This window comes from Orycteropus afer, unplaced genomic scaffold (assembly GCF_000298275.1).
Source record: "Orycteropus afer afer isolate SDZICR_OR568_19922 unplaced genomic scaffold, OryAfe1.0 scaffold00034, whole genome shotgun sequence".
NCBI classification, from domain to species: Eukaryota; Metazoa; Chordata; class Mammalia; order Tubulidentata; family Orycteropodidae; genus Orycteropus; species Orycteropus afer.
This window is the reverse complement of record NW_006921621.1, coordinates 9,408,676-9,422,747: the sequence shown is the minus strand read 5'-3', so window position 1 is coordinate 9,422,747 and position 14,072 is coordinate 9,408,676. Positions and strand designations below refer to the sequence as shown.

The window sequence follows — 14,072 nt, the reverse complement described above, 5'->3', positions numbered from 1 at the left end:
CAACCACCAGAGCTCCTAAAATTAGATCGCCTCATCTTCCTCCTGGGGAGTAGCTGGTGGTCTAGGAGGTAGAAAAATAAGGGCTCCAAGTTAGGATGCCTGAGATCTAGTCCCATCTGTCCTGAACAAACAACTAGCCTGAGGTCAATGCAGCCAAACCTCTCTGAATTCAATTCTTTGTTTGTTAAATGACAAGATCGAACAGAATCCCTAGGGTCATTCTCGGGTCTCTGGTTCTGCAGCATCCTCCCGTTTTAAAAGTGCCAAAGGAAAATGAAGGAGGTGGGGTTAATCTCGCTGACCACATTCTGTCTAATGCTGATCACCTCATTTTCCATAACCCAACCAGATCAAATACCACTTGATCTACAAAAGAGATTCCAGAAACTATGCATGTCCCATTCCTCCAAACAACGGAAATTAGGGAAGAAAAGGCAAGAGGATCTGTGAGCAAGGAGAAAATATAGAAGGCTCACCATGGCCATTGCAGTAGTAGATCCACTTCTCCCGGTTCTGGGTTGGCGTCACGGATTTCTTCAGCCCTGCTTTTTCCACAATGGCACTGGGATCCTGCCGGGGGCCCTTCTTCAGAGTCCTTGAGCTTTTCCGGATACTGCATACCACTATCACCACAAGCACCAGCAGCAGGAAAAGCACAATCATCCAGGGCAAATGCTCATTGATATCAAAATGCTTGTGTAGGTTCTGTCTGGGATGGCCCCTCTTGGGAGTCTTGATGGGTGTGCTAGACTTTTCGCCCCCAGTGGCCTCCATGGATGATGGCAGCAGCTTCAAGATGTGTCTGTGATGGGGGCCTTGCTGGTGTTTGATGACCTGGAGGTTTGGGAGGGTCTTATTCATGCCATCCTCCCCACTCACTGAGCTTGTGTTGTCAGAGACTGTCCCTTCCTGGATGTCACTTGGTACCTTTGGTCTAACAGAGGCAGAAGAGTTGGATTCTGTTGAGTTCATGCCTAGAAAAAGAGAGTAAGGAGGGGGAAGAGCTTTTCCATATCTGGGGATCTCTATATTCCCTCCTCTAGCAGGTCATCTCCAAATCAGGTCAGATAATCAAAGAAGAAACAACCTTTGCTGCTTAAGAATAAATTTATTTTGTACACTCTTCATGAAGGCTCTAATAGCAGCTTTATGTGGAAGGTAAAAACTATCCTGAACAGCTAAGCTTGCTTCCTCATGCCTAAACAAGGGCATTTTCAGGGATCCAACATCTGACCTTCGTGGCAGCTTCTCCTGCACTTCACATACCAAGCAGACACATGTATGTTCATAGCTCTAGTTGACTCTTAGGTTATTCTGATTATTCAGAGAACAAGTTCAAATTCAGTCCCCTTGTTCATATTCCTCCTGCCCCACCTTTTGACTATTTCATGTTCACTAGTAAAACAGAGAATGTGATCAAAATAAGAAGAGAGCTCAAATTCAAAGTTTGGTGGGACAGGACAGTTGCTGAAATAAGACAGAACTTTCTTATCATCTGCAACTTAGTGGACTTCTTTCAGAATAGCGTCCACAAGTAATCTTTGTTAAAGAATGTGAGTGCTGGGGATTCTGAGTCCCAGAGACAGGACCTGGACTGTATCAGGCCCTGCAAACACCTGGAAAGGTCATTGGAGTCCTATGAGTCTATTTCTTTATTTCAAAATGGAGGTTGTGAGAAGCCCTTCCTTTACAAGGTTATCATGAAGATAAAGTGTAACCATGTATGAGAGTTCACTAGGAAGTACAACTCAAATTAGTTATCATCTCATGGAGATTGAGTTCAATCAAAAAGATTTGGAAATAAATTTTCTATTTTGTCTGAGATCCAAAATAAATTTTGAGGAAAACTGAGATGCTTGAAGAAGAGCATTAAGGTAAATCCTTGGGAAAAAATTAAGCTATTGTTTTCCTCATATGAATACTTGTTGTTGTTATGTGCCGTCGAGTCGGACTCGACTCATAGCGACCCCTCCTTAGGTTGCCGAGGCAGTATCACTACGGAAATAGATTGCCCAACCTTCCTTCCAAGGAGTGGCTGGTGGGTTTGAACCACCAGCCTTCTGGTTAGCAATCAAGTGCCTTAGGGACTATGCTACCAGAGCTCCCTATGTGAATACTAGTTACCTACAATTTGATAAACATTTGCTTGTTTCCTGAAGCTGCTAAGTTTTCCTCCCATTCCCTGTCCAACCTTTGATCCAATACTTATCCCTCTCCTTCCTGATTTAATTATATTTTCTCCCTTTCTCCCTCCTTCTTTCCTTCTGGCTATGTCGACTCAGGATTGACCCCATGTTGTAAATTTTTTGTGCCCTTAAACATCCAATTTGTTCATTTATTTGATAAGTCTGAAACTGAGGCCTGAAGAGGTTAAGTGACTTACATAAGGTCACACACACTCTCGTTTCTCTCAGTTATTTTGCAGTCTCATGTGGCCTTACTTCTTAGGTATTTGATCTCCCATAATAGAAAACTTCTGAAATGAAATCTTATAGGACCATACAAGGCAGATTTAATTAGCCACAAAATGGAGGCCCTTCTTCTAAAAGTGATTTTGAAATATATAAAATAAAGAAAACATCCTTGGTACAAGCCCCTCCTTGATACTTTCATTGTGCTCAAACCCTTCATCAAATAAATAACTCATATGGTTAAATTACCTTTGGGAACATAAGTGGAGGAAGGGACTTCATGGGATTCCACGTGCTCATGGTGTGAGAAGATGGCTGCGCCAGGGGAAGGTGGGGTCGTGCTCAAAAAGGACGGGAGTTTACCACAGATGTTGTCTGCCTCCTTGGTCCCTGGCTTGATCACCACCAGGTTCTGACTCAGACAGTCTGTGTATGCTTTGCATTTCATCACACTAGAAGGCACATCAGAGAAGGTACCCCGAGCGCACTGCTTACACCGCACATCCTCCATCTCTGTCCCTTTCTTTCGCACACCCCAGCCCACAGGACACACTGTGTGAGGGGCGCAGGTACCATTAAACTGGAACATGCCAGGTGGGCAAGTGCATTCTCGGTCAGTCAAGGCAGTACAAGGTAATTTCTCAACCATTGGCCATGGGCATGGCTGACTACAGTCATGGCATTTCTCAATGCCATTCTCATGCCTGGTAAAGGTGCCCATGGGGCAACTGCTGCAGACACGCAGGCTTGTGTTGGTACAGTGCTCAGACACATAGGTTCCTGCAGGACACTTGTCACAGGTTAGCACCTGGCCAGTGGCATGGTCAACATGGCGGTATGTGCCAATGAGATTCGAGGCCTTCTGTTCTGGCTGAGCGATAGTGGTGCTAAGGAATCCAAGCTGAAAGAAATAAAAAGGGAGGGGGAAGAACAAAAAACAAAAAGGTGTTATATCAGAATAGAAAAGAAGAAAGGAACAATTCCAACGCCACCGCCTTAATTTATATTAAAGACCTGGCCAGCACTGTATTCTCTTGACACTTCTGCAGTAACACAGTAGAGAGAAGCAAAGACTTGGATTCCATCCTAGCACCTGACCTACCAAAACCAACTCAGTTGCCACTGAGTCAATTCCAACTCACGATGCAGAGCAGAACTGTGCTTCACGGGGTTCTGAAGGCTGTGACCTTTTAGAAGCAGATTGCCAAGCTTTTCCTTCAAGACAACTCTGGGTAGGTTTGAAGTTCTGACCTTTCAATTAGTAGTTGACCACTTAACCATTTCCACTACCCAGGGACTCCTAGAACCTGACCTAACTAGCTGTGAAACATTGTTCTAGTTGCTTGATCTTTGCCTAAGATCTGGTGGTGCTGTGGTTAAGGGATTTGGCTGCTAACCAAAAGGTAGTCAGTTCAAACCCACCAGCTGCTCCATGGGAGGAAAATTATCTGTGAAATGAAGTTGATGATGCCTCTTATATTTATTATGGAAATCAATTGAGAATATGTATGTGCAAGGGCTTTGTAGCTAGTGTTAAAAATGCTATATAGAAGTTAAAATCCTAATGCTAGAAAACAATAACTTGCTGAGTATTTGTCTTCCTCTCCATTACTCAAAAATTAAGCTACCATTTTTTCATGCCAGGACAAAGTAACTGAGAATTAGTACGGTATATATTCAAGTCACTATATATCCCTGGGAGCTCTGGTAGCATAGTGCCTAAGGCACTTGACTGCTAACCAGAAGGCTGGTGGTTTAAACCCACCAACCACTTCTTGGAAAGAAGGTTGGGCAATCTACTTCTGTAGTAATACCGCCTCGGAAACCCAAAGAAGAATCACTATGAGTCGGGTCTGACTCCACAGCACATAACAACAACAACATATATCCCTAGCACCATAGAGAAAAATCATAGCATGATTTTTTCAGAAGTTTTATCTATGAGAAGCAAAACAATTTTTTTGTTTGTTTGTTTTTTAAACAGAGACAGGTCCTTGGCATTCTTGGTACTGTGCTCTGAACAACAGAGTTCATGCTTCTAGATTCATGCCCTGTTTGTTCAGCCTCTGAAGGCCATGGTCACTGAAGCATGGTCCTACAGTCACTGAGGAGCCCAAGCACAAAGCTGGGTTCAGCAAAAGGTACTCCACAGACATTTTAATTTGACTCATAGAACACAAACCTCATCCAGCTAGACAGGATTTTACCCCAGCTTCCATAACGAAAACTTAGGGAAAAGGAAATTATTATTTATTCTGCTAAATCCTGAGGTCTTTTTGGGGGAGGGGTGCAGCTTCAGAATGAATATTAAAAGACAGCTCTTCTGCATTAATTAAGATTGAAAAATCTTCTTTTTTTCCCCACAACAGTAAAGCTTTCACCATCCGTCATGAAATGAGAAAGGTTCTGTGTCAAGAAAATAATGGCTACCTCAAACTACCAGTTCCCCAACAGGGCAAATTCCTTCTAAATTTACTACTGTGCCAGTAACTAAGAAAATGAAGCAAGAATTTTTTTTTTTTTTTTTTTTCAAAGTGGTCAGAGTGTGTCTTTTTAGGTCCCTTAAACTTAACCCAAGATTTGATTCTTCCAAAGCTTAATTACATGAACCAAGTGTCTTCCTTTAAGCCCCTCACCATATCCCAGAGCTACCTCTGGTAAATTTTTTTAACAAAATTTCAGCTTAGCAGGATATATTAATCTTTTCTTCAAACTGAGACAAAAACAGGATAGTGATTAATTTTCAAGTTAAGAAACTTAACTTCATTTTGGACTCTGAAGATAAAAGCCCTGTGATATCCTTTATTTTCAATTCTGAGCTTACTTTTTCTGTTTTTGCTTCTTCTACCTGCAAAATTTGTTCCCTCCACTCTAGTAGCGTAGTGCCAAAGGCATTTGACTGCTAACCAGAAGGCTGGTAGTTCAAACCCACCAGCCACTCCTTGGAAGGAAGGTTGGGCAATCTACTTCCGTAGTGATACTGCCTCGGAAACCCAAGGAGGGGTCGCTATGAGTCAGGTCCAACTTGAGGGCAAATAACAACAACAACCACTCTTTGGACCATCGTGGATGTATTAGGTAGATGAACAAAAAGCCCGTCACTACCCTGTGGAGCCCAAGTTCCATTTAGCAAATCCAGCAAGGACAAGATTAGACCCAATCTCTCTAACACTAAAGACCTGGCTCGTGAGGTTGCCAAAGTGCTCTTCCTCTGTACTTCTGCAAGTTCTTTTATCTGGTTTCTAAGTGCAAAAGCAATTTTAGATAGCTGCAGTACTCTGGAAGTTTGGAAAGATGTATAAATAACACAGATGACAGGTTATTAGACTGATGCAAATTAAACGAAAGCAGAGATGGGAATTGTGACCTGTCCAGGAGGCAGTGGTTGGCAACCAGCATCACCATGTGTTCTAAGTCTGCCTCCTTACCTGGGTGGGAGACACACACCCAGAAGGGTAACTCAGCAGAAAGGACACCAGGTGCTGCCAATAGCACTGCATATGTCTGAGGGTGAGGAGAGTGGTTAGGCTCCTAGAGCTTCACGTAGATCCTAGGACAGGCACATCTAAATACTGACTACAGTAGCTACTATAAAGATAGTGGTGAAATGGCAAGTTCCGCATCAGCTCCCTGACTACTGTATTACCAGAGGTCTTGTTGTTGTTGTTATTGGGTGCTGCTGAATTGATTTTCCACTCATAGTAACCCCACGTGACAGAGTAGAACTGCCCCCAAAGGGTTTCCTAGGCTGTAATCTCTACGGGAACATTTCTCTTGAGTAGCCATCAAACCATCAGCCTTTATGTTACCAGCCCAGAGGTTAATCACTGCGTCACCAGGGCTTCTTAGAGGTCCCCTAGCAGTACAAAAATGAGCCTACTGCCACGTGCCACTCCACCCCATGCTCCTCTACATCCTTTAGGTGGCTATTTCAGTTTCTTTATTCATTTAGATAACCGATCAGGTTTCTAAATAAAGCAAATCTCAGGACTATTTAAACTGCATCATACTGAGTAACTCACTTTAAACAATGTGGCTCTAAAATGACCTTTAAATTACCTCAGGCTCCAGGAGGCAGTGGGAGCTCCTACAGAGCTCACTAACAATGATGTCTGCTCAGTCTTGCCTCTGTTGTTGTTGTTGTTATGTGCCGTCCAGTCGGCCCGACTCATAGCGACCCCTCCTTGGGTTTCCGAGGCAGTATCACTACGGAAGTAGGATTGCCCAACCTTCCTTCCGAGGAGTGGCTGGTGGGTTTGAACCGCCAGCCGTCTGGTTAGCAGGCAAGTGTCTTAGCCACTATGCTACCAGAGCTCCCAGTCTTGCCTCTAGGGATGGTCAAAACCATGCCAAACTCACTGCCAAAAAGTCGACTGTGACTCATAGCCATGGCCATTGGTTTCCCAAAGCTATAAATCTTTACCAAAGCAGACTGCCTCACTTTCTTCCACTGAGCAACTGGTGAGTTTAAACCACTGACCTTTTGGTTAGCAGACAAATGCCTTAACCACTACACCATCAGAGCTCCTTAGGGATAGTCAAGAGGAGGCTTAATACTAGAAATGAGATTTGCACAAAACCTGTTGTTGTTGTTGTTACTTGCCATCGAGTCGGCCCCGACTCATAGCGACCCCTCCTTGGGTTTCCGAGGCAATTATCACTATGGAAGTAGGATTGCCCAACCTTCCTTCCCAGGAGTGGCTGGTGGGTTTGAACCGCCAGCCTCCTGGTTAGCAGTCAAGTGCCTTAGGCACTAAGCTACCAGAGCTCCTAAAGACACTATGAATTCATCCAGCAAGTATTTACTGATGACCTGTGTGCGTGACAAGACACTGTGCTGCAGACTGAGACTTGAACCTTGAAAACTAGTCTAGCCCTCATGGAGTTTGTGTTCTAAGGGGGAACTGATGAAAACAACTATTTACACCAGAAATAACTTACTTAGAATTGCAGAACTCTGGAAGAGAAATACAAAGTCCCAGAGAGGATGTTAGCAGATAATTTGTCATTCAGAGATTTTAAAGAAATGCTTTGGAGAAGCCCTGAAGGATGGGGAAGCAGAAATTAACTCAGGGCAAGTGGAATTTGAGGGAATTAAGCAGAGGAATCCTGGCATAAAAGCCTTGAAGCAGAAGGACCCTCAGCTAAGGAACTGAAAAGCTTAAATGGTTCCACCTCATGAGAGACAGTGGCATAGTTAAATTTGAGGAGGCCCCAGATATTTTCCCTTAATCCTAAATGCAATCGGATGCTTTTATATGCGTATATAGGGGCAGGGAAGGGAAGAAAAGGTATATAATCCAGATTTCTAAGTTTAAAAAGTTTTCTAGCTGCAGAGCAGAAAGTTAAAGGGGGGAGAGAGGAAGTAGCTGAAAAAGTTCACTTAGGTTAAAGTCAAGATAAAAGCTCAAGGTAACTTGGACTAGGCTGTTGGTGGTGAAAATGGAGAGAAGGTGATTAATGGGTCAGGTCAGCTGGGTTTGGTGATAGGTACCTATGAAGAGGGAAGAGGAAGAAATCAATGACTTTAAAATTGTACTCAGGGCTGCCCACTGGACTTGGAGGATACAACTGAGGGCCCAGGGGAAGGGGTGGGACACAGGGCTCCAAGCTCCCCGTGGCTGCCTCAAATGGAGTGGCTCGCTTTTCCAATTTGCTAATGGGGCTTCCGCGGAAGACTTCACCTCAAGAAGGTTTTACCGATAAAACATGTTTGAAAATCACTGAGCTACAGAGACCTTTAGGAGCTCTGGTAGCATAGTGGCTAAGACACTTGCCTGCTAACCAGACGGCTGGCGGTTCAAACCCACCAGCCACTCCTCGGAAGGAAGGTTGGGCAATCCTACTTCCGTAGTGATACTGCCTCGGAAACCCAAGGAGGGGTCGCTATGAGTCGGGCCGACTCGACGGCACATAACAACAACAACAACAACACAGAGACCTTTAAGATGTCTTCATCTCTAAAGATAAAGGCTTAACAGACAAACCTATCTGTGCTACAAAGCTGGAGGAACTGCTCTAAGGACTCATTTCCTTAACGGAAACCCTGCTGAGGAACGGAAGAGGTGGCAAACCTCTTTCCCTTTACAAAGACTCAGATGAAAGCTAAGAAAAATTACTTTCCTTTTGGTCAACTGAATAATCAAAAACTAAGGTTAACCCATAGCCATCACCATTCCCAAAGATGATGTGAGGGCCATGCAATGGGTAGTGGCGAAGTGATTAAAGTTTAAAAAGAAGAATTAAGGATGTTCCATATGTAACATAAAAACAAGTTCAGATGATGCCTGCAGCTAATACTAGGGAAAGATGTCGGAAGCACAGAACGGACAATGAAAATCTCAAACTGGGACAGCCAAAACACTTGAGGTTCAAGACCCTTGTTGTTGTTGTTATGTGCCGTCCACTCAGACCCGACTCATAGTGACCCCTCCTTGGGTTGCTGAGGCAGTATCACTACGGAAGTAGATTTAGATTGCCCCATCTTCCTTCCGAAGAGTGGCTGGTGGGTTTGAACCACCAGCCTTCTGGTTAGCAGTCAAGTGCCTTAGATACTATGTTACCAGAGCTCCCCCTCAAGACCCTGAGGTCTCCCATTTGTACAGAGGTAGATAAACTAGATTAGCAGTTCACCAAAGCCTCAGGCTTCAAAGGCAGCATCACAATTACCAGAAAATGTTTTCTAAAAATTCACATTTCCAGGCTCATCACCTGAGATCATTGTGAGTTGGCAGTAGGGGCAGGAAATGTGCCATTTTAGATTTAGTTGGTTTTGTTTTTAAGCCCTCCAAGGGATTCTGATGCCCATCCAAGTTTTAGAACCTCTAAACTAAGCCAAAAAAGGAGTCCTGGTGGTGCAGTGAATGGTTATGGAATTGGCTAACAGAAAGGACCCACCAGCCGCTCAGCAGGAGAAAGATGTGGCAATCTGCTTCTGTAAGGAACTACAGCCTTGGAAATTATGGGGGCAGTTCTCATTCTGTAGGGTTGCTATGATTAGGAGTCAATTTAACCGCAACAGATAAACTAAGCCAAGACCCCTCCGGCTTTAATATGTTCTCATTCTATGAGAAACACATTGGAGACAGCCCCTCCCTTTATCTCTTATCCAATCAAGCACATGTTAGTGTCTTAATGTTCTATTTTAATCTGTTTGTTGAGTTCATTACATTCATTTATTTAATGATCATGTTTATAACAAAAAATAAACATTGTTACAATATTTCTAACAATTGGGAAATATACAGAGTAAAATGTTTAAGTTCCTGCTCAATTTGGTGCACATCTTTCTAGACCCATTTCTGAGCATTTACACACACACACACACACACACACATACTTTAAGTTGGTTGTTTTGGGTTTTGATTTGTTTTACAAACCTAATACAGACAGGCCATCCATTTTGTTCTGTGATTTACTTTTGTTCACCTTCTAAGACTGTGGCACTGACATTTTTCCATGTCAGAACATATTAACTATCTCATTTTTTATAACAGTCAAGTTCTCTTCCACAGTGTGGCTACACCTTAATTTAAAGTCATCCTAATGAACACATCAGCTATTTCCTTGACCACATATTACTGTACGCATGCATTTTTCTATATTCCATATTCCCCACTTCTCCTTCCACCAATTTCTCTTTTCTTTCTTTCCCATTCCAAATGACGGATATAACCATGCTGCTTTTAGTCTTTTGAGAAGTGATTTTTTCAAAGACAAAAGATGTCTCAGTTCACTCCGTAATTTGGAATCTCTCAACTCATCCCCTCCTCTCTGTTAATATGCATCTACTACATATGTGTAGGAGCTCTGGTAGCATAGTGCCTTAAAGGCACTTGACTGCTAACCAGAAGACTGGCAATTCAAACACACCAGCCACTCCTCGGAAGGAAGATGGGGCAATCTACTTCTGTAGTGATACTGCCTCGGAAACCCAAGGAGGGGTCGCTATGAGTCAGATCCGACTCAACAGCACATAACAACAACATATATGTGTAGCTTAGTGCCTAAGGCACTTGTGACTGCTAACCAGAAGTCTGGCGTTTCAAACCCACCAGCCACCCCTCAGAAGGAAGGTTGGGCGATTTACTTCCATAGTGATACCGCCTCGGAAACCCAAGGAGGGGTCACTATGAGTTGGGTCTGACTCAATGGCACATAACAATAACAACAATATATGTATTTCCAACACAAACAGGACGATGAGACCTGGATTAGAAAGAATATTTGGGTATAGATTTAGAGAACAGAAGACGTATTTTCTTGTCTAAAAACAAGTTGCCACTGAGTTGATTACAATTCATGGTGATTCTATGTGTATCAGAGTAGAACTGTGCTCCACAGTGTTTCCAAAAAGAATTTTTAGAAGTAATCACCAGACCTTTCTTCTAATCTGGGTAGACTTGAACCTCTAAGTTTTCAGTTAGCAGCTGAGTACTTTAACCATTTACTCCACCCAGTCTCTGCCTTAAGGTCAGCTGGTTTACCTCTTTGCATTCTGCTCTTCTCTAATATTAGCAAGCTGGATTCATCTCTAATCATCTGAGAGTCTGTGATTGTTAATGTCAAGTTCCGCCTTCTCAGTGAAGTGTTTTAAAACTATTCCAAAACACCCAGATTCCAAGCAGATAAACTGACCTCTTCATCACATTTCCTGTTTTCTGTTAATCATTTTGGTCCTTAATTACATATTGTCCTGTAATGTTTGCTAATGGCCTCCTAAGTGTATATATTTATCTTCAGAGCTCCTAATGATTATAAGCAGCTCAAGGCCAGGGACAATCACATAGATTATATTCCCTCCCTTGCTTGCCCACCTCAATGATGAAGACTATGGGAATAATGATAAGCAAAGCATCTTCTGAGCCAGGGGCACAAAACTAAATCCCACATACTGCCTGTTCTTAAAAATACATTCTGGAACACTTCTTTGGGTTTGGTTAGGTTGCTTTCAGAGCCCTGGTGGCACAATGGTTAAGTGCTCAGCCCCTAACTGAATGGCCGGAGGCTTACCAGCACCAATACAGAAGAAAAGACCTGGCAATCTGCTCCTGTAAAGATTGGTGTTGTTCTTAGGTGCTCTGAGTCATAGCAACCCTATGTCTAACAAAATGAAACACTGCCTGGTCCTGCATCCTCACAATCATTGCTATGCACATCATCACAGCCAGTTGAGTTGAAGGTCTTCCATCTCATTGAAGGTCTTCTCCTTTTTCGCTGACCCTCTACTTTATAAACATTACAGACTGGGAAACCTTATGAGGCAGTTCTACTCTGTCCTACAGCATCACTTGAGTCATAATTGACTCATCAGCATACAAGAACAACAATAGGTTGATTTCTGGCTACAAAGGTAGAGATTTATAGTTGCAACAGAGATAATTTGCCTTACAAACTTAAAATATTTACTATCAGGCTCTTTGTAGAAAAACATCAAGCATAAAAACACCTCAAACATAACAAAAATCTGAATTTCAGATATTTACTATCTGGCTAAATTATTGACCCCTGGTCTAAAAAGTTCAGGACAACTTTCTTTTTTGGTTACCAGGGATGGAAGTGCAAGGGAGGCTTAATCCTTAAATAGGCTGGAAAAAAAAAAAAAAACATATCTGTCTATCTATCTATATAAAAGATTATTAGTGGTTACCATAGGTAGGAGGAAGTGGGGGTAAAGAGAAGCTTTTGTTTGCAGGGCATTGAGTCTATGCTAATGGTGGTGGAATATTTTGGAAAAGGATAGCAATAATGGTGGCACAACATGAAAAATGGCATCAATGTCCCTGAGCTGTAAATGGGGAAGTTGTTATGTCTCATTGTGTATGTTTTCACTACAACAAAAGTAAAAAAGAAAAAGAAAAGCACTTTTAATAAAGTATTAACATTTGTTAAATTTTTTAAAAAAAAGTTTAGGACAGGCTCTTATAGTCCTCATTCCATGAGGCACAATAAAAATAATGAGCCTGGTGGCACAGTTTAAGCACTCTGTTGCTCACCTATGGTTCAAATTCACCCAATGGCTTCTTGGGAGAAAGACCTGGTGGTGATCTGCTTCTGTAAAGAATGTTGTTGTGTGCCATCAAGTCAGTTCTGACTCATAGTGTCCTTACATGGCAGAGTAAAATTGCCCCGCTGTAGAACTTGTGATTGCCAAGGTTTCCTAGGCTTTAATCTTTGTGGGACCAGATTGCCAGGTCTTTTCTCCTACTGCATAGAAAACCCTAGGGGCAGTTCTACTCTGTCACATGAAGTCATAAGAGTTGAAATCAGTGGCATCTAACAACAACATTGATGACTCCAGAAAGCCCTGCAGGAGGGCTACAGAAAATGGTGACTTTTCTGGACTTCAAACTTATTTGACCACGAAATCCTTTACTCAAGAAATGTACATGAATATCCTGCAATACACACTGATGTAGTCTTCACCACAAACATGACACTAAAGTCCAGAAAAATCAACAATCCCAACATTTAAAAGATTAAAAATTCAAAGAATTCTTATTCCATCTGTAAAAAGAGAAATCCATTTCTGACTATTAAAACAAAATGAACAACAAAAAGTCTCAGACACAAGAAAGTGGGTTGAAATGTATAAATCTAAAGTTTTATATATGAAATATAAAAATATTAAACATAATATGTGAAGATATATGCCACAAACACCTAGTAAAATCTTATAACTTAAAATACTTAAAATGTATAAAGAACTGATGCAAATGAAATTAACACAAATTCAACCATTAGTTAAGACTACTGAGAGGACTACATGAAGAATTACAATGGTAATCATTATATGGTTAAATTTATGACATCCCCAGCAACCACTGAAATGCAAGTTTCCACAATCAAGTATCCTTAGATATCTATATTAATGCATCATAAATAAACCCCAATGCTGGCAGGCTTGTGAGGTAGAAGGCACATTTATAAGTTGCTGATGGCACTATAAATTAATTCAAGTTTCAGAACACAGTCTGGCAATATATAGCAAGAGCCATAAAACTGTTCATTCATTTCCTTTGACCTGGCAATTCCACTTTGGGGAATATACCTCATGGAAATGGCCCAAAAGGAAGAGTAATTGGCTTGTAGAGAGACAACTTCATTAATGCTGTTTGCAGTGGTAGCAAAATAACAACACAAGCATCACCAACAGAAGGATGGCCCAACACAACACCAATCAGAGCACACATGACCACTGAAAACATCAAGCATAAAAACACCTCAAACATAACAAAAATCTGAATTTCAGGCTCCCCAATCTCACCCAGTGTTTCCCTCAGCCTTTCCGTTCAAAGTAATCAGATCACCAAAGTTGGCTCAAGCTAGAAAGCTTGAGTCAGTCTTGATGTCTTTCCTCCAACCACATCTCCCCCACATCACAGCCTCACCATTAGTAAACGGTTGGTCCTCACTCCAAAATCTCTCAAATCTATCCATTAATCCCAATCTTCACTGCCACCGCCCCAGAACCATCACCTCTTCCCTCAACTACTTCAAAAGATTCCAGCCAGACTCTTGCTTCTAGGAGCCCTGATGGTTGTTGTTATGTGCCGTCGAGTCAGCCCTGACTCATAGCAACCCCTCCTTGGGTTTCCGAGGCAGTATCACTACGGAAGTAGGATTGCCCAACCTTCCTTCCGAGGAGTGGCTGGTGGGTTT

General features: G+C 42.3%; 1 protein-coding gene across 1 annotated transcript in view; it reads right to left on the bottom strand.

The window, feature by feature from the left end:
* TNFRSF21 (TNF receptor superfamily member 21) overlaps window positions 1–14,072 on the bottom strand; it is a 146,660-nt gene that overhangs the window by 61,377 nt on the left and 71,211 nt on the right. Inside the window, exons 3-4 of the mRNA XM_042780328.1 lie at window positions 2,661–3,312; window positions 477–974 (exon numbers count right to left, since the gene is read on the bottom strand). Coding sequence (XP_042636262.1) covers window positions 477–974; window positions 2,661–3,312 — 1,150 coding nt within the window. The remainder of the gene's footprint in view (window positions 1–476; window positions 975–2,660; window positions 3,313–14,072) is intronic.